General features: G+C 45.0%; 4 protein-coding genes across 6 annotated transcripts; all 4 read left to right on the forward strand.

The window, feature by feature from the left end:
- The first annotated feature begins 44 nt into the window (after nt 1-44).
- Nucleotides 45-1,282, forward strand: LOC6552037 (leukocyte receptor cluster member 1 homolog). The gene is made up of 3 exons (XM_001980646.3): nt 45-159; nt 216-315; nt 377-1,282. The coding sequence occupies exons 1-3, from the start codon at nt 137-139 to the stop codon at nt 1,124-1,126; spliced, it is 873 nt and encodes a 290-aa protein (XP_001980682.1). The 5' UTR covers nt 45-136; the 3' UTR covers nt 1,127-1,282.
- Nucleotides 1,283-1,595: 313 nt separating this feature from the next.
- Nucleotides 1,596-6,505, forward strand: LOC6552036 (protein slender lobes). Its single transcript, XM_001980645.3, has 5 exons — nt 1,596-1,826; nt 2,000-2,089; nt 2,157-5,608; nt 5,675-5,896; nt 5,967-6,505. The coding sequence occupies exons 1-5, from the start codon at nt 1,790-1,792 to the stop codon at nt 6,408-6,410; spliced, it is 4,245 nt and encodes a 1,414-aa protein (XP_001980681.2). The 5' UTR covers nt 1,596-1,789; the 3' UTR covers nt 6,411-6,505.
- Nucleotides 6,506-6,901: 396 nt separating this feature from the next.
- On the forward strand, nt 6,902-7,454 carry LOC113564515 (slender lobes-like protein). Its single transcript, XM_026982089.1, has 2 exons — nt 6,902-7,006; nt 7,068-7,454. Exons 1-2 carry the CDS (start codon nt 6,994-6,996, stop codon nt 7,448-7,450), a joined length of 396 nt encoding a protein of 131 aa, XP_026837890.1. The 5' UTR covers nt 6,902-6,993; the 3' UTR covers nt 7,451-7,454.
- Nucleotides 7,455-7,927: 473 nt separating this feature from the next.
- Nucleotides 7,928-18,623, forward strand: LOC6552034. 3 transcript variants are annotated; one of them, XM_001980643.3, is made up of 3 exons: nt 7,928-8,358; nt 16,114-17,919; nt 17,980-18,623. In XM_001980643.3, the coding sequence occupies exons 1-3, from the start codon at nt 8,299-8,301 to the stop codon at nt 18,283-18,285; spliced, it is 2,172 nt and encodes a 723-aa protein (XP_001980679.1). In that variant the 5' UTR covers nt 7,928-8,298; the 3' UTR covers nt 18,286-18,623. The 3 variants fall into 3 exon arrangements, with proteins under 3 accessions (XP_001980679.1, XP_026836855.1, XP_026836854.1); XM_026981054.1 differs by lacking the exon at nt 7,928-8,358 and adding an exon at nt 15,702-15,720; XM_026981053.1 differs by lacking the exon at nt 7,928-8,358 and adding an exon at nt 15,714-15,753.
- The last annotated feature ends 1,125 nt before the right edge of the window (nt 18,624-19,748 follow it).

The following is a 19,748-nucleotide window of genomic DNA, read 5'->3' on the forward strand; positions in this document are numbered from 1 at the left end:
AAGCTAGAGAGGAAAAAATTCGGCCTGCTACGCTCAAGGTATTCGATAATTCAGAGCTATCGCCGGTCCGTCGATAGGTAGAGAGACATACATTTCGAGGAATCGATTCTACGAATGTCAACAAAGTGGAAATGAGATGAATATTTTACCAAAAAAACGGTGAGTTCTACACTGAATTGGTAGCTTACAATTATAAATCCGTGTGTATTTCTCAGCTGGCATGTGCGTACCAAGGAGAACATTGCCCGCGTGCGCCGGGATCAAGCGGCTGCCGCAGCGGAAGAAAAAGTCCGACAGGAGAAATTGGATTTTGCTGTGGGTATTGCCGAAAGATCGTGAAATTAACATATTTATGAGTTCTTTTTTTGTCAAGTAGGAAAGCGAGGCACGAATCAACTTTCTGCGCCGCCAGTCTGGCTTGCCGGAGAAGGTTTCCCAGGAATCTCAAGAGGAGCCGCAATGCAGTACTGAAACCACCAAAGGGGTGGATCTCTTTGCCGACTACAAGGCGAGAGTGAAGACCACCAACAAAGACCTGGAAAAGGAGCAAAAGGAGGAGCAGGAGAAGTATGAGAAACAGATCGGCTACCTCACCTACTTGGGCCAGGACACCAATGAAGCCTTAAAAGTGCGCAGCTGGTACGAGGTAGCCCCCAATAGACCCGAAGTGGGAGATCCCAACGCAACTGAGGCTCATCTCAAGCAAAAGCTAGCCCACGATCCTCTGACCCTCATCAATGCGCTGTTGCCACCAGAGAAAAAGGAGCCCAAAAAGGCCACCAACAGAAAACGTGAAAGGACACCCACTCCCCCTCTGGAACCTTCAATACCTCACAAAAACAAGAAATCCAAGAAGGATAAGAAGCATAAAAAGCACAAGAACAAGAAGGGTTCAAAGGAGACCCTTCTGGCCGAGGAACGCCAAAAACGAGAAAAGCTCGAGAGGCTGAGAAGGGAGCGCCTGCAACGCGAAACAGCTGAGCGCCAGCGTTCCGAGGCTCTGCTCGCGCCCAAGGAGGTGCCTGTGGCTGCCAGTGCAGCATCAACGCCAGCTTCCACGCCTAGAATTGTCCAAAAGTACAACAGCCAGTTCAATCCGGAGTTAGCGAAGCAAAATATGCTTTAGGATTAAGTTTTCAACCTAATTTTAACAGCCTAGACTTTGAATATATCTTACTTGGACATCAAGCATATAAGTAGCAATAGTCTTTGCTTAAACATTTTAATATAAATTTTTATAAATACATTCTTATGTAAATATCGGCTTATTAGTCAACACCCATCAATTTAATACGCAATTAATCAAACGTTACAAGAAACCTTTAGGCGGAAGTAGTTGAGTTTTTGGCTTGGTCATGGTTTAAATTTAGATGTCTGATAAATCCGGTTTGAAGATAACGGCCACTTGATCGGTGCCGAAGAGGCCAGTGCTGCACAGCGTGTGAAGCGGACAAACTATTAACTGATTTTTCAATTAAAATAGAAAGATAGCAACTTAATATGAATTAATTAAGATAGGTTATCAGTTGAAGGTGAGAGTACACTATCGACCCAACGAATTCTGTCCAAAAACTATCCCAGTTTGAATTCTAACGGCCGTCACACAAATGCGCAACAGCAGGCTGCAGTATTGATAAACGTCGCGGTTTGCGGCACATGTGAAATTCACGTTTTGGCTCGGCGTCTTGGCGTCTTCGTTTCTATTTCTTTGTTATAATTTGCCTGCGGGTTCAAAACTCATTTGATTTCAATTAATTGTTGTGCACGAAAAACAATAGAGCCGGGCCAAATGGATGATAATACGGAGAACAACGATGGAAAGCGCGGTGAGTGGATTTCAGAGCAGGCTGTGCAGAAAAAGCAACGGGACAAGTAAGCCGGTGCTCCAAAGTCGGCCATTTTCGGGGGCTCCTTTTGGCAAGCTGCTCGGCCTTTCATTCGATCTAACAAAGCTAATTCGTAAACATCTCTTATCCATTCAATCCAATAAATATGGTAGTGACCCGGGCTCGAACTCGTCGCTTGTCCCTTCTGGAAACGGACAGTCGTCCGACCACTCCACAGTTGCTGGAGTCGGCGGCGGATCGCGGTAAGTTGTAGCCTAAATCGGATCCCAGGTGTGACAAGTCTAAGACTATGATTTCTCCCATTAAAAGATACCGGTTCGGCACGTGCCACACGCCGCACACGCCTGAACTCGTCCACTTTAGATGTGCGGACACCAACACGAACCAGGCGCGCCTCCTTGGCACGCGGGGAGACTCCCGAGCCGACTACGCCCTCTTCGGTGAAAAGGACAGCTCGCACACCAGCCAAAAACAGCAGATCTGTGCGCCAACAGCTCACACTCACAGAGGAACCGGAGGAGACTGAGGTCAAGCAGGAAATGCCCAGTCCCACGAGTCCCGTGCCCAAGGAGAGCAAGGGAAGAACACAGCGGAAGCCCAGTGCCAGTCCTAGTCCAAGGCGAACAGCCACACCCACTCAGCTGAGTGATGAGAAACGAGTGACACGTTCCATGTCCCAGACTCCGCCGATGGCACCACGTTCGTCCAGTAATACGCCTCGTGATCTTAACCATTCCCCCAAAGTTGAGCAAAAATCCCTAGACGTAGAGTCTGCGAAGCCTAAGAGCAAAAATAAAAGCACTCCCAAAGTGGAAGTCAGGCTAGAGAAACTTTCGATGGACAAATTCGGTGGCAAGAAGACGGAGATTGCGAAGAATTTGATTCTACCGGATGAACTCAAGAATAATGAGGCTGTTGAGGAGCACAATAAATCTGTAATTGCAGCCCCTTCACAAGCACCAGAATCACACCAATCAACACCACCTGCCAAGGATAATGGCAAACAATCATTCCTGAAGACATTCACCACACTTTCGAAAATTCAAAGTTCAAGCAAAGCTCTTCACACTGATGACAGCGCAGACACCACTACGAGAATGACCCCAACAGCAACTTCCAAGAAAATTGAAGAAAACATGGATAATATATTGGAAACTTATCAAAAGGCTCCACGCGTCGAGTCCCCTAAAGTTGAAAGAAAAATCGAGACTCCGCAGAAAGTTCATCATGTTGCCATACTTGAAATTAAGGAAGACGACGAACCCATTGGGGTAGACAATGCAATTGAAACGAAAACCCAAACTCCCCAGAAGATTGATTCTCCTAAACTGGAAAGCAAAGTAGAAACTCAGCAGCCGACTGATCTCCCTCAAATGGAAAAGAAATCCGCTACTCCACAAAGGTTTTCTACTGTGGAATTGATAGACACAAGCCAAGAAAAAAATGAGTCCATGGAGTTTATGGATGCAGAAGATTCCGATGTTCAGGTAGAGCTACAAAACGATAAGCCAGTAGAGGAACCAGAACAAGAGGAGTTTGTAGACCTGGACGACGATGCGCCGGTACTTCCTTCCGAATCTCCAACAAATATAGAAAATGCCGAAGACAGTGAGGAAGCAAACCAACATGGTTCTATAGACGGGGAGAAGCAAAGCCAAATCAATATTACCGACGTTGTTTATCTGCCGGACCTAACCCCCGGCATAAAATCTCGTGTCGTGGGTTCCCCTGCTGCGGAGCAAAAAAAAAAGGTGGGCTTTAACAACGACGCTGAAGACCTTGAGGTGGAAAAGACACGGTTTCCCAAGACTCCAGGCCGTGAGAAGGTGCCAGTTTGCCGCATTCTAACTCCCAAGCCGGAGACACCCTTAAAAATGGCCCTAGAAAAGGGTCGAAATAGTTCCACACCCATACTAAAAGATCCGTCCATCAGCAAGGAAGAATTGCATCCGGCACCTGCCCAAATTGATGCTATCAAGTCATTCGATGAGCTGGAATCAAAGAATGTTGAGGATGAGATGGTGGAACAATCACACATGTCACGGCAAAAGGCTGAGAATAAAATCCTTGATCGGCTAGAAAGCTCGGAGGAAGAAGTTGCATTTGAAGATGGAGAAAATGGAGATGCAGAAAACGAGGAGGAGCACGAAGAAGACAAACCTATTTCCGAATTCGTTGACCTAGAAGCCGAAGATGCTGGGGAAGATTACATGTCTGGAGATTCGATGGACAGTTCGATTCGCCGGGAGATGGAGGAGAATGAAATCCCAATCGATGGGGAGTCCGTGGGCAGTAAAGATACTGAAGAGTCTGCCCCAGAAGAATCTGAGGGCGACGATTCCTTCATTGTCTCTGACAATGAATGCGAGGAGGATTTAGGCCAACTTTGCTACTCCTCCGACGAGAATGAAATTGAAGATGACAAGTCTGGTGGCAAACGTCGCCGCATTGTTTTGCCGAGCTCCAGTGAGGAAGAACATGATCGGGATGATCACGACAATGACTCCAGTAAGAACAAAACGGAGAAGCCCAAAAACCAAAGCAACTGCTCATCCGATGCCAGTAAATTGAGCGAAGCTGCCCAACTGTTAAACGCCAGCGAAGAGAAGTCTTCCATCTCGGAAACCGAGCTGGAAAGATCTCGCCAAATCGCTCTCAACGAACTGAACAAATCGGAGAGATTTAACAAGACAGAAACGCGACTCGATGTCAGTGTGATGGAGGTGGACTCTTCGGATCACGACGAGGAGGAGAAAGCGCAGAAGGTTGAAGCCAATGGCGAAAGAAGCCTGTACGAAATAGTGGATTCCGATGAAGGGGAAGAGCAAGAACAAGACGAAACTGATGCACATGACCCAGCTGAAAACGGAAACCCTCCCGAAATTCCAAAATCCACATCTTTCATGACCCAAAAGCCTGAAACCAAGAGCAACAAGAGCGTGTACGAGGTAATGGATTCCGATGAAGGGGAGGAGCCTAAGGCGGCCGATGAAAACGAGGAATCTAATAAAGATAAACCAGCAGAAGGCGAAAGCCCTCCCACAATCAAAAAATCCACAATTTCCACTGCGGATGAAGAAGCTCTGCTCGCCGAATTGGCCTCTAGTGATCTGAGCCATTTGGAAAAAATGTTTAATCCTCTCCAGAAATCACGCCGCCAGTCCTTGTATGTCCCCAGTCCCGAGCTGGCAGCCAAGGAGCCGAAACTGAGACGCCGTAGTGAACGGGCTCATGTTGGCAGTGACTTCTGCCCCTCGCAGTCCTTTGTTGATATGGTGGCCGAGAAAAAGAGTCAGAAAAACAAGCGCAAACGTCTGTCTAAAAGCCTATCAGGCGCTCCAGAGGATCTTGAGGAAATGGAGATTCAACACGAACGCAAACGTCTCAAGAGCTCACATGGTGCATCCACGGATTCGTTGGAGGAGGACAACGAGGACGAGATAATGGCTGTCGCCGAGGAAGATCACAGCGATAGGGAAATCTCGGAAGATGATGTTCCCAATAAAGAAACGGCAGTCTGTTCACCTGCAGAGGAATCTCCTGAAAAAGAAGAAACTGCCGCTATGGAGGAGCTTCCCCAGGAGGAGCCAAAAACTTCTTGCGAAACACCGCCATCCGAAGAAAATCCGACCGAAATGACAACTTCTAAGCCGAAAGAAATGGCGCCGGCCAAGATAGAAAGGACTGCCGAATATTACTTGGCATACTGTCACAACCTCCTGGAAGCTGCCAACGAGGCTAAGCTAAAGGAAAAGAAAGAGGTGAGTTCCTTAACATCATTTTGACATCTAATTTTCGGATGACACTAAATTGGTTTATTCCTTTAGCATCTCGCCAGAGGAACGAAGCAAAAGAAACCAAAACGACTGGCTGCGCAAGCGCCTGCCAAACCCCTTGTCACCATGGCTCCAGAACCGGAAACCATTAGTGCGAGATCGTCCAAGCAGCCAGCACCGCTGAAGAAGGATGTGAAGCGCCTGCAGGCAGCACGCCAGGCTGTGAGTCATGCTGTTAATCTACTGGCGCCACCGAAAGCCATCGACGCTGAGGTAAGCCACAGACGCGTTAGTTAGTCACCTGACAAATAAGACAGCAACCAAAACCCTTTTTCCTCCGCAGCCTCGCACGCTCTCTCGGAAATTGTCGCCGCAGCCGCCAGCGGTGGACAAGAAACCGGCCAAACAGAAGAAGAAGGAGAGGAAGCAAAAGCAGAAGCCCCAGGAGGCATCGCCGTTGAAGAGCTCCGATGAGGAGAACCACGGCAATCGTATTCGAACGAATGCCGGCTACGTGACGGTGGTCGATGAGCCGCCCAAGAAAGTTCCCAAAATCGAGCTGATTAAGACCAGTTCGGGCATGGTGCGAGTCGAGCCGTGCACACCAAAGCAGAAATACTTCCGCGAGCTGCCGCCCACACCGAAAATGCATGGGTTCCGCGAGGAGCCGGCGCCATCCGGGCTGTCAAGGAAGCGGGCGAAGCAACAAGCACCCAAGGCCGAGCACAATTCCGCCAAACAGGCGGCGCTGCGCTTCAAGGAGCAGATATTCGCGCGCAGGTCCTAGGATATATTACATTAGAGAGAAATTAGTGGAAACGTCAAGTGTACTCAATGCATACTTTAGTTTTTGTTTCTTTTCATTAACATTTCCCAAATTGAATTTGATTATATTATTTGTTCTTTGAAATATTTGTTACAAAATCCCTTGCTCCTTGCAATTTATTTTCATTTTGCTTATTTGCACATCACTTAACCACAATTACCATACACATACCTCAGAAATAAATTTATGTTTGTTGAATTCTAAGCGAGTGCTTGCCAGGTTGTTGATCCAATCAAGATATGAAATCGATTGAAAAGTATTTTACTATTCTAGGTGCACAATCACTATAAGAAATTGTCGGACTTGTTCCTTTTTTTTTGAGCATGTGAGAAACAAAATAAAGGTTATCGATATAAAAAGAAAATAACACATTGATTTTAATAGAGTTCCAAAAACTCAGGGCTAGCGTAGCGGATTGTGGTAGCCCTATTATAAAACTTATGTCACTTTAAACTTGTTCCCCATCACTAAGCAATTCTCTGGAAAATCGTCCGTCATTTTGCACATAACTTTTCCGACAGTAGTCAGTTTTCATAAGCCAACAATGTTCAAGATATGTTAGTAAAATGCTATTCCATCTGCCAGATTTGTGTTAGCCTTTTTCACCTCTGCTTTTAGTGCTTTCGCCAATTGCTGAAGTCAACAGCCAGGATGAGCTCTCTCCTCAGGTCAACAACTTCCAAGGACCGTCTTTGAAGCGGAAACGCAGGTCGCACAGCTTCTCGGTTTCCTCCGGCATTCTGGAGAGATTGGGTTTGCGGCAAATGAGGAAGCGCGTTAAGCTGGAGGACCCTGATGAGAGATCTCTCAAAAGATCTCCCAAAGCGAAGGCCAAGTCGGAGGAGAAGAGACTGGCCCCAAGCATATTGCGTAAGAAGTTTGGAATCCGCGTGTCTAGTATTTGGACCAATGCTGGCTACGTGATGGTGATCAGGGAGCCCAGGATGCCCAGCGTAGAAATAATTTATTCCAGTTCGGGCAGTTGGTTCGAGAAGCGCTAATTGATCCACAAAACTTAAGAAATATATTTATATGTATACATTTAAAAAAAATAGAGTATTCAGAAAACAGGTATAAAAAAAAAAGGCTGGAAGGGTGACCTCCAAAGTGAGCTCAACGAAGAAGAAGTCGATACAGAAGCCAAAGTCCCAAAAGTGCATGCCCATCCAAAAAGCTGGAAAAGATCACAGTGCCCATCAAGTCAAATATGCTTTACAACGTTGCGTTAATTGTTCTTGTTTTTCAGTTCATTTATGAAATTTATGTTTATCATTAAAAGGAGCTTCAATTATTGTGAAAACTAGTTGATATTGTCTAATTAATTATTTTAAAAGAACTCACAAAAGTATTTAAAATTCCGTTACGCTGTGGGTTCGGTGCCTAGCTATCAGTTTAGCCGAGCTCCCAACCTGCCACTGGTTGCTGCGCCGAGCACGGTTGGCATTTTCAAAAACCAAACTACGGCCACACCCGTATGCTGCGCTCTCATTTTTCGTTCGAATTTTGGACCGGGCGGATTTAATTTCAACGCTGCTCCGCGACTTCGAATACGAGACCGGCTCCGGTTGTGCGCTCCTGATAACTACGATAAATCGAGCGCGAGCGCCATGTACAGTGTGTCCTTTTGCAGGAAGTAGAGTTTGATAAGTGCTGAGATCGCGGCCTGGATTACCAACGAACAACGGTGTTGCACTGAATTATAGTTTTTGTGCACTGTTTCGAAATAGAACCGTTAATCGGGTTCTGGCATTAAGAAGCAGAGCGGTCGGCGAAATTCCGGCGAAATCAGGCGCCAGGCGGAAACATCGATCAAAACAAAGTGCATGCTAAGTACATAAAGGATATCACCATGTTCGAACTGGAGGATTATTCGAGCGGCATACACGAGGGTTTCTTCAGCAAATATGCGGTGAGTTTAAGAAAAAAAAAGAGAACAAAAAAAAAACGAGCTACGAGCGGTGAACGAGAATAATAACTTTCTGCACACATTTCGCCGGCCGGCCGGCCACACACACACACGCACCCACACACTCGCATGTGCTCACGACACAGCAGGCGCAAATTTTGAATTTAACGGTTGGTCTCCACGTTCCCCACACCCCAACTGTTCCCATACCCACCTGAAGCTGAAAACCCACCACCAAGAACAGTTTGGCGGCGAAACTTTGGTTCCACTCGCCATCTCGCTCGCCCCTGCGGCCAAGTATTCGCCGCCTCGCTCGCTCCAAAGCTTTGTTGTTGACTCGCCAATTCGCCCTCGCCGCGTTTAACGTGCAATTTTGAATTTCATATTCGCCGCCGTATATTTACTCGCGTTTCGCTGCGAGGCTGTGTCCATGTGTGTGTGTGTGTGTGTGTGTGTGTATGCCTGTGTTTACTTTTGATCGTTAAGCTTTGGAAATTACCTTTTCGCTATTCGTCCCATAAACTGATGATTAATTACAACCGGAACGGCGAGCGCCGATAATAAATAGTGGAAGTGTAATACCAATGCGTTTGAGGAAGTGTGCTGTTTATTTTGGGGGTTACTAACTCGGCTAGCCGAAGAATTCACCTCTGTTAAGCTACTGTTATTCGCACTAAACAGTGGACATCAATTCACTTTTCACGGAAGGGGATTGCCAGTATTATTCTACTTGTGTCGTTAATACACTTGGATTATTCTACTCTGCCGCAGCCAGCACAAGTCGTTCTTTTGTTGTATCCATCCGCAATTATTTGACTTATTTATTTTTTGTCACACACAGCGGTGTCTGAAACAATAGCACAGCTTAGGATATCTAATTTCTAATAATTTATGGGGCTTAAGAATTTCTTATCTAAACTTTCAAAGAGAAACTCTTAAATCTAACACAGTACGGGTGAGGAAGAAACCGTGGAAAAAAGTTTTCAAATATAAGGATAATTAGTTTAGGATAATCAATCAAGTTATATAATTTTATTTCTTCCGGTGATTTTTCCATCAAACACTTTCCACAGTTAGGCGGAAGTTAATTAACTTGCAATCCTATTCTCTTGGCCGCCACTGTGGCACTGAGTACTTTAGTGTGTTTCTCCGCCGGTTCGCTGAGTTTTTCGTCTGGGCCTCTTCTTCTTTGTCTTTTGCGTTTTAAACTTTTTGAAGGCCAAGCGTTCACCTCGAATCTCTTGGTTTTCATCTGTTTTAGCCTGTTTTAGTCACTAACCAACCAAGTGGCAAATGATTTTGGGCCGGAAAGTGGGCCTAAGGCTCTGAAGTTTGCGCTAGACTAACCGCCAAAATCGGCAATCCGTCAGCAGAACTGACCTCCAGCAAAGTTTGCACATTTTCAAATGGGAAATCAAAAGTGCAGACTTGAAAAACATGTGCGCCTGTTAATTGCAACATGCAAAACTCCACACTCACACACACACGCACGCACAATCTACAAGTGTTGCGAATTGCCAGTATGCCTATGTGTGTGTGTGTGTGTGCGAAGGGGAACAAAGAAAAGCAAACAAAATAAATCGTTTCATCTTGTGCGCTTGTGTGAGTGCGAGAACAAAACAAAAGAAAAGCAAAAAGCAACAGTCGACAATACTTCCCACATCAAAAGCTTTTCTCCCACCTTCGCCCATCTCTTTCGCACCGTTCTCTTTCCTCTCCGAGGTTTCGGCAACCTTTGTTGCTGCAACATGGCAGCAAAGAAAGAAATTAGCGAAACAAAAATCAAATCAAAAAGCCAGCCAGCAGAGCCCGGCAAAGAACAACTTCAAAGTTCAACGCGCTTTCCACTGGGCTCTTTCAAGTGGGGCGATTTCAGTGGGTGGCGGCGCACCTACCCCCAAAATGCACAGAAGGTGGGACAGAGATGGGCATACAAGGGCTGTGGGAGGCCTGCCACTTGTCTGCATTTCGCTCTGCTGCCGAATATGAGCGCCCAGCTGTATGCCGCATAGATTTTCTCACGGCCCCAGCACACACACACCCACACACACACCTACACAAATATGCAGAATCACTCACGTGGGGCAGTTGCTTTTACCTATAGGAATGTTAAGATATAGAGCGCATAAGTCTTGCAATACCTTAAAGATATTACAAAAAACGTGGATACTTTAAAGCTTTGCTAGTTAATATATAGCATAGATTTATTACAAATAAAATTATTAACTCTGAAACGGCAATCATATGTATTTTCAATAGGTATATTGATTTGTTTCCCTTCTTTCTATAAGAAACTTGAAATCACCATGAAACCAAATGTTTGTTTTAGCCATAAAGTTGATGATCAAAGAAGTTATTGTGCTTGCATTTCATAAAACTCGCCAGATCCTCACCGAAAACCAAACCAACTAATTGCCCCAAAAAACCCTCAAAAAAGCAGCGATCCCAAATGAATTTCCAGGCTAAAAATAAACATTTGGCAAGCGCTGATTTCTTATTTCTTGAAACACATGCCGTTAATGAATGAAATAACCCGGGAATCTGGCGATTTAGATTTGAAAACGATTTACGACCCGGGATCATCTTGTGTATTTAAGGATGCAGCCCGGTTGGCTGGCAATGCAGGCAATTCAGGCAAACGACTTTTATTGCACCATAAAGTAATTTACAAATGGGCGCTCATGACCTCAGGGAAGATTCAACCAGAAAGGTCCACGGAAATCGTTGCTTTTACCTGAGTGAGGGATTCCATTCCACACCACTCCTTAGCATCTTCCTGCCTTCATCATTTGCCATCTCTTCTGGTGTTTTCTCTGTGTGTCAGCAGAGTGATTTCCTCGGAGGTGAAAGGCGGAGAAAGATGGAAAATAATAGGTGCAGCAAAAGAAACGAAGCAGATGCAGGAAATGCAGAAGAACACGTACAACAATCGCCAGTGACGAATCCTGCCGAGAAAGGACGAAAATACCCTCGTCGGCTGCTCCTTGGTTCGTTGCACAACTTGAAAGGGCCAACTGTAGGCAGCTGCAACTGAGCAGCAACAACTTTTTATGGCCGGGGAAGGGGGGCTCACGTGGCCACGGGCGGGGCGGAGGGGTGGGGGCTCTGTAGGCCTTGTCGAAGTTTTACTGACAACTTTTGCATTTTCCTTTAATCCCCGTGATGGCCAAAAAGACCTTGCTGCAAACTTTGCTCGCCTGTTCAATGCATTTTTATTTCGGCACATTTTTTCGAGAATTTTTTTGGGGGGGCAAAAAGTAAGAAAAAAAAAACAAGAGCATGAAATTGAGATGTGGGGACGGAGAAAGGTGTGCAGGCTTTTCATCTTCAAACTGACTTGCTAGGCCTTTTGCCCAGGTTTCTGAACGCCGCATGCGAAAGCCGGTTGATTTATTAGGTCTCTCGTGCTGAGGGATTTATTAACCCTTCACCCGCACACTGTCCTCGACTTGCCCCCTTGAAAAAAGGTGCGGAAAGTGGCAATTCTTTGGCCCCGGAGGCCCGAGCTGTAAACTAATTAGAGCCAGGAAGTTTGCTTTCCGTTGGCGCAAATGCAATTCTAAACTGTTAACGATTCTGGTTTTGGAATTGCAGCTTATGGCGGCAGGAAGAAGAGTAGAAAGCTACAGTGGTCTACCGATAATGCCGATGGCCAACTCGCATAAAATAGACTCATCGTATATTCCCATAAAACTGATACATTTGTGCAGCTAGTTTTTACTGATAGATACAAAACTAAATTTGCATTTTGTAAAGGGTTGAAGATATCGAATTAAATTAGAAAAACCAAACATTTACATAAATTTGCTAGGGCAATGTAATGAGAACGCCTCAGCTCTGTATTGTGTAATTCACTCAATCGATCGCTTACTGTACCGCAAGCAACAGAACAAAACTACAGACATATCAACCCTCGAGTTGCAGCTGCCTGAGTCCGCTTCCCCTGCCCCTTTTCCTCCAATTTCGACTGGAAACTGGCGATTCAACAGAGGGCAGGCCAAAAGGTTATCACACAGACAGGGAACGCACACACACACACACACTCAGCTTGGCAGGAATTCAGCGAGGGGAGGTCGAAGGAAATCATCCAGCTGAGGAGGGGAGGAACCCTCTTCAGACATTCTATCACTCCCACAATGGAGCCATATCATATCATCTGCGTTCTATTTCGGTTGTAATGTCCAATTAATGACTGCGTGGGTGAAAGGGGATGCGGGCTAACGGCGGCAAAGGGTTAAAGCGTTGCCGAATTTCCCGAACAAAAACGCATAATTCAGCGTGAAATCTGTACGAAATTGGTGAATCATATTCCAATTGGGGTAGATTAGGGCGAAGGGTTGGCGATTCAGAGAATTAAGCCTTGAATAATATCGATTTGGTTCGTTATACTGTTCATAATACATTCAAATGCAACCAGGCAACTGATTTATTTGGCTATTTTCTCAGATTCGATAAACTTACAGGAGGATGATCTGAAGTTCTGTGAATTGGCAGATGTATTTCGTGGCATGTTATTATAAGGAATCGAGTCACCCTACATAGATCTGCAGTCTGCTTTTTCTCAGTGCCCTCAGTGTCCTATGTGTTCCTGTTCAAATATCAATTAAACCAAATCACGAACACTTTGTTCCATTGACTCTTATCGCCACTCCATACAAATCGATTGAAAACCAAAAACTGAGAAACTGCAGAGCACCACCAGCTGCTGAAGATCACCAGCTGTCCCGGTCTTCTGTTTTCTTTCTTCAGGCTCCCTGACTTGTGACGGCTCCTCCTCCTTCGAGTTTCCCTTTAATCGACTGTGCTGCATGTTGCAAGAACTGCCGACTGATGACTTTTAGCCCGGTTCGCTGGTCCGCTTATCGGCCAAACACCTGCCGCCAGCTAATTCGATTTGGTTTGGGCCAGGATGCGCCATCTGGGATGCAGTTGAAACTAAGGAGTGGTGGCCCAATGCAATTGGCTAAAACTGTTACAAGATTGAATGGGGAAAGTTACTACTTGTTGCTATCTGAACTATGTTGAGTCTCAGTACAATTAATCTATATTTGCATTATATATATTTTCACATTGTAACCCACCTGTTAGTTTACATTTACTTAGTGGCTTCCCATTTCCCCAAGTGCATTTCAATAGCATAATGGAAAATGGGCGGAAGCACTTGGATGTCACTTGAAATTTCGAACTGACAAAACAGGGATCCACAGAATTCCCAGCATCGCCCCTTTTGGCATTCCTCACATCCCGATTATTTCGTCGCAGACACATGGGATTTCGCATGGGGGAATGGGGAATGGGGGAATAGGTGTGGGGATTTCTGCTGAAGGGGTTGTGCGGGGAGGTAAAGGTATGGTGCTTCTTTGGGGAGCACCCAGTTCACTCTGCCTTTTTTCCGTCTGATAAAAGGAACCCCCGAATATGCGCCTGCACCAATTTATGATATCCTGCTAAATTATGCAACTTATCACTCTCGTGTGGCAAACTCCAGACAAACATACATGCATACAGTTATCATCATTCCGGCGTGTGTATGTATATGCTCTTGTCTATCGATTTTCCAGCTTTCGCGCGCATCAAGCAAAAACAAACACTACAGTCGTCCTCGTTGGGGGTCAACAAATGACCCCGCCCCCTTTTTTGGGGTCAGGTCAGTGTTTTGTGTTTTCTGCTCCGCTTCAAGGACACCTTGACATTGAACTCCCTCCCTCTCTCTCTCTCTCTATATATCTATCTATCTCTCTCTTCCTCGCTCGCTTTTCCATTCACACACCACATCTAACAGCAGCGCCACTTTTAACAGCCGCCCAAAAACTGTAAAGTACGAAAGGCATCCAATTTTACGTCCATACATTTTTCCAACAGAGCTGCGAAAAAAAAAACCAAAAGGAATACCAAAGTTCGCCAGCGAAAACGGCAAAAAGCAAAAGTACTCGTTGTGTTTTTGCTGCCTTTGCTTTACTTCGTTTTTGTTTTTTCTGTTGTTGGCTGCCTTGTGTTTTCCGTTCTCAGCAACTCGCCGCATGTTTTGTTGCCTACTGTACGCGCAACAGAGGTCGCAACTTCGCCTCTGTGGCAGCTCTGTTGTATACGTTCTATGTTTTTGTAAAATTCCTACCCTCTCTTTCTGGCTCTCTTGCTCTTCTCTCGCTCTCTGTCTCACCCAACTTCGCCGCATACATAGTGGAAAAAAAAGGGGGAAACAACAACAACAAACAACGACGACTGAGAACAGCGCAAGCGAAGTTTCCCTGTTTTTCTGTTTTTGTACGGCTTTAATTCCCTTTTTGCCTCGCGCAACACTGAAGAAAATTCTGGAAAGATATATTACAAATAAAAAAATGATTTGGCTGGAAAATATTCTGAAATGTTATATTCGAATTCAAAAAGAGAGTCACTTTTAGCGAGGAGAGGATATGGGAGCTTACGACACTCCAGGCGCACCAAGATCCGCGAGATTCCTCGATTGTGTTGCATAAAACTTTCAATTTTTCTGATATCCGGTTTGGCCACCAACACTTTGTTGTTGCTGCTGTGCGGCCTTCCCGCGGCCTGGACCTCGACTTCTTTTCCTTTTCCTCCCACTTCGCGATATGTTTATGTTGTGTAAATACAGCGAGCGACAAGATAATAGCATTTCCAAGACTACAACGGAAATGTCATTACAAATATCGAAATATTTCCACCTTTTTTAAATGTATCAAATCCAAGCAAACAATTTTATTTGACTGAAATGAGTGATAAACTTACGTTGTTTCTATTTAGCTAACCACCACTGTATGTACTCTCAGGGGAAAAAACTGTTTACATGTTGCTGATATTTTTTGTTGTTGTACTGGTTTTGGTGTTGCAACATGAGTTATTTTCGTTGTTTTGTTGTTGGACGTGCTGCTATATGGAACTCAGAAGTATCCGAACCCCCGACCTTTTCCCTTTTCCTATCCTTCGGCCGTCTGCCTCGGTTTTGTTTATCTTTTTCTCTTACAGGCTGCCTGCCTTGGCGCGCAAAACTGGTTTTGAACTCGGCTCTGTTGCTCCTGTGGTCCCTCGTTTGTTGTTGTTGCTGTTGTTTTGTTTTTTATAGCTGTCCGTGCCTCATATAGAAAATGAAAACCTATACGATCCCCACAAGTATCAGCACGGGGATATCGGATTCGTACTCGGACCCAGATTCGAGCGACTTGTGTTACAGATTTAATCATTATAATATATGTACGTTCTTATATACATACTTACATACATACACAAGGGGGTCTATACATATGTGTGCAAAGGAGTTGTATCCTCCGAGTTCTTAGGAAAGAGAAAACGCGGGAAAATGGATGTTATGTGTTTCTGGATGTTTTGATTTGTGGATAATATGAAATAGTATGGAATAGTAGTGTTGCAGAGAAGACAATTGTTTGTTTTTATAATTTATAATTTTTTTTTTTTTTATTATAGTTTATATTTATTTTATATTATAGTTTCCTGTATTGGGGAATTTCCATTAGCTTCCTTCTTCATCTTTTACGACATCCCTAGGCTTTTTTGATAAAGATGAAAAAGGTCTCGTATGTTTAAAGAAAAAAATTATCATTGTGTATTATAGATTAAGTATTTTTTCAGATATTGTAATATCTTTATTGGTAGGAATAATGTTGCAGTGCAAAAATTAGCCAGCACTAGAGAAAGTGTTGGTTACTGACCAGAACATTTTAAAAAGCTCCATATCATTTTGAACGTATTTATAACCAAATGTATGTAACTTCTGTTCTGCAGGATGCGGCTGGACCCTCGCTGGACTTCTATGTATCCGACTCGATGCAGGAGATGCTGAACGTGGACATCCGTGCCGAGATCGCCAATGTGGTGGGCAGTTCCAGCAGCGACTTCACATCGTCCCTGGACCAAACCCTGGAAGCTATATCCGCGATCAACAACAACCAGAGCAATGGAAACAGCAGCCAGTCAGCTTCCTACAATGCGAATGCCAATTTCCTGACCAGCAGCGCACTCCACGCCTCGCCCACAGCGAAATGGATGGGCTCGTCGGCCAGTTTTTGGTCCAACAGCGATTACTATGCGGATCTGGGCGCTTGTGTGAATCCCATTTCCGTGATGCCACTGATCAACTCGACTTCCACAGGAATGTTCTCGCCAAAGAGAAGCAAGACAGCCTCCAGTACACAGGGAAGATCGGGAGCGGTGCCCTCGTCGCCCAGCGCCGAAAGGGATCAGCACAAGTCCCACCTGACATTTTCGCCGGCTCAGATGAAGGTCAGCGCAGGCTCTATGCGGCGTGATCAGGTGATGGCACACATTCCCAAGCAAATATCCGTGGTTACGGGCACCGGAACCACAGCGCCCGCCACAATGGCCACAAATTCGGTGCTTCAACGGCGTAATTCCTCGGCCGTGGATGCTGTTCGTAAGGATTTGGTCACAGAGCTGCGCAAAGCTCAATCGAGTCCAGTGCCCAATTCCGTGGAGGACCTGGGCAAGGGAAAGGGAGCCACACTGCTAAATGTAGGTGTTGGGGCGACCAACACCATTAAGTTGGCACCCGGCATCGGTGGCTTGACCTTTGCCAACAGTGCAGCATACCAGAAACTGAAGCAAACTTCCTCGGTTAAGTCACCAGGCGGTATCTCGCCAGGAGCAGGATCCAATGTGGGCCTCAAGCGAGAGGACTCAAACAAGCGAGGACTGCAGACCAGCACCACACCAAAGAGCATTGCTTCGGCGGCAAACTCGCCGCATCATCAAATGCAGAGCAACTACAGCCTAGGATCACCTTCATCACTGTCCTCGTCATCTGCATCGTCTCCCCTAGGAAATGTGAGCAACCTGGTCAACATAGCGAATAACAATACCAGCGGAGCTGGATCCGGCCTGGTGAAGCCTCTACAACAAAAGGTCAAGCTGCCGCCGGTGGGCAGTCCGTTCCCGAAGCCAGCCTACTCCTACTCCTGCCTCATCGCTTTGGCCCTCAAGAACTCTCGTGCAGGATCCCTTCCGGTCTCGGAAATATATAGCTTCCTCTGCCAGCATTTCCCGTACTTCGAGAATGCCCCCAGTGGCTGGAAGAACAGTGTGCGTCACAACCTGTCTCTAAATAAATGCTTTGAGAAGATCGAAAGGCCAGCGACGAATGGCAACCAGAGGAAGGGCTGCCGTTGGGCCATGAATCCCGATCGTATCAACAAAATGGACGAGGAGGTGCAAAAGTGGTCACGCAAGGATCCGGCTGCCATACGTGGAGCCATGGTATATCCTCAGCACTTGGAGTCGCTGGAAAGGGGAGAGATGAAGCACGGATCGGCAGATTCGGATGTAGAGCTGGACTCGCAATCGGAAATTGAGGAGTCTTCGGATCTGGAGGAGCACGAATTCGAAGACACCATGGTGGATGCAATGCTAGTGGAAGAGGACGAGGAAGCCGAGGAGGAAGAAGGGGATGATGATGAGCAAATAATCGGCGATTTTGATGCGGAAGAGGAGCGTCATGCCAACCGAAACCAGTCAAATAACCTACCCATCAACCATGCACTACTTGGTCAAAAAAGTAGCGACTTTGATATAGAGGTGAGTTTGGAAAATGATATCTTTGAACGTTCAATTTTATAATTCCCCTGCTATTTTCAGGTCGGCGATCTATACGACGCCATCGACATAGAGGATGAGAAGGAGCCAGTGCGTCGAATCATCTCAAGTGACCAGACACAGCACATCATTGAGTTGAATCCTGCCGATCTGAATGCCACCGATGGCTACCACCAGCAGCCGGCATCGAAACGGGCTCGCGTTGACATCAACTATGCGATTGGCCCGGCTGGCGAGTTGGAGCAGCAATACGGCCAGAAGGTGAAGGTGCAGCAAGTCCTTCAGCCGCAGCAGCATCCGCCCACCTACAACAGGCGCAAGATGCCGCTGGTCAACCGCGTCATCTAGAGCGGGGCACAGCCCAAAAAGAAACCATTACATTAATCACTTAGTTTTAGGCCTTTGGTATTTAGGAAACCCCTGCTACGCTTAAACGTAATCCTTAAGCCCCCATCATCCATCATCCAATATCGAATATCAGTTTTCAGTTTCGTGTGCAAAACCCAAGTTGTTATTAAATCTCCCATCCTATTTGTAGTTCAGTTTGGCTGCCGTTTGATTTTAAATCTCGATTAGATCCTGTGCCAGCTGAAAAAGAGAGATAGCTTGTGCCCTTTTGTTTTTATGCTTAATTTAAATCTTTCTATAGTCGCTTCTCGAATAAATCTGTATTATAATGTTCCCAAAGAACCGAGATATTGCTCGACTTGACGATATTTCCGTTTTAATTCGCCTGACGCTTGAGGAGAAAAAACTCAATAGGTTCCACTGACGACGCATGAAGCATGTTAATATTTAACCAGACTCGAGCATCGGGTGGTTTGAGTTGTAACTTTTGATTTGATCTCCCTACTGACAAATGAATTTTCATCCTTCAATTGATAAGAAACTTGACAATGCATTTATGACAAATGATTCCACGCGTAGTCGTAGAAAAATATTAATGTGCAACACAACGATTATTTTGACAACGAAATGTGAACAGTAGGTTTATATTTCGACCTTTTGTTGATTATTACACCCCATGGTGACAATTTGCATTTGTTGCGAACCTTTTCAGCTAACATTTAGAAAGTTGAAAGAGAAATGATCACACATACTTGCCGGTCCAGTATTCGTAAGCGATGTATAATGAGGATTTTTACAGAACTTTTATACGCATTGTACTATATATACATGGAAAACCAACAACCAACAATTATTGTCGGAAAGTTCAGTCAATTAATAATAAAGGCTATTTTATAAGGCGGTTCGGTATGTAAATAGTTTACACGCAGAGAAGAACTTGTATACTATGTGCTTAGATCTATGTAATATGTATGTAAATTAATTGTAAGCGAAATCCGAATTCCAAATAATACAAGATCCGAAAACCAATAAGACTTAAAAGAAGCGTACCAGACTAATGAACATGATCAGGCCTCAGAAGTAAATAGTACAAAGAGCTCGGCATTTAAATCCAAGCATTTACACAGCCAACTCAAGGATGGCTCATGGAATTAAACCGTTTTTGTTATTACCCTTTTCTTTTGTGATGCTTCGACTCAGCTTGTGCATTCAACAATTCCATTTACAAACCAGCAACATTCATGCATTTATTGTTGTAATATTAGCATATTAAATAACACTACCATATTATATTTAATCCTTAAGTCAGTCGCTGTAAATCTCTAAGCTAAGAAAACAATTTTTGTATAGAGTTGTTAGAAAATCAATTGACAAAACAAAATTGAAACCAAAAAAAATAAATATAATAAAATTACACTAAATCTTGTATTATTTAGCATATTCTTTCTAAACAAACTATGTAT

This window comes from Drosophila erecta, unplaced genomic scaffold, assembly GCF_003286155.1.
Source record: "Drosophila erecta strain 14021-0224.00,06,07 unplaced genomic scaffold, DereRS2 tig00000000-arrow-pilon, whole genome shotgun sequence".
NCBI classification, from domain to species: domain Eukaryota; kingdom Metazoa; phylum Arthropoda; class Insecta; order Diptera; family Drosophilidae; genus Drosophila; species Drosophila erecta.

Bases quoted from the DNA above. Each gene is read 5' to 3' on its own strand.
- LOC6552037 (XM_001980646.3), top strand. From the start codon at position 137: ATGAATATTTTACCAAAAAAACG. The intron at 160-215 runs GTGAGTTCTACA...TGTATTTCTCAG, and splicing joins AATATTTTACCAAAAAAACG to CTGGCATGTGCGTACCAAGG. The intron at 316-376 runs GTGGGTATTGCC...TTTGTCAAGTAG, and splicing joins AGGAGAAATTGGATTTTGCT to GAAAGCGAGGCACGAATCAA.
- LOC6552034 (XM_001980643.3), top strand. From the start codon at position 8,299: ATGTTCGAACTGGAGGATTATTCGAGCGGCATACACGAGGGTTTCTTC. The intron at 8,359-16,113 runs GTGAGTTTAAGA...TCTGTTCTGCAG, and splicing joins GTTTCTTCAGCAAATATGCG to GATGCGGCTGGACCCTCGCT. The intron at 17,920-17,979 runs GTGAGTTTGGAA...TGCTATTTTCAG, and splicing joins GTAGCGACTTTGATATAGAG to GTCGGCGATCTATACGACGC.
- LOC6552036 (XM_001980645.3), top strand. From the start codon at position 1,790: ATGGATGATAATACGGAGAACAACGATGGAAAGCGCG. The intron at 2,090-2,156 runs GTAAGTTGTAGC...TCCCATTAAAAG, and splicing joins GGAGTCGGCGGCGGATCGCG to ATACCGGTTCGGCACGTGCC. The intron at 5,609-5,674 runs GTGAGTTCCTTA...TTATTCCTTTAG, and splicing joins AGCTAAAGGAAAAGAAAGAG to CATCTCGCCAGAGGAACGAA.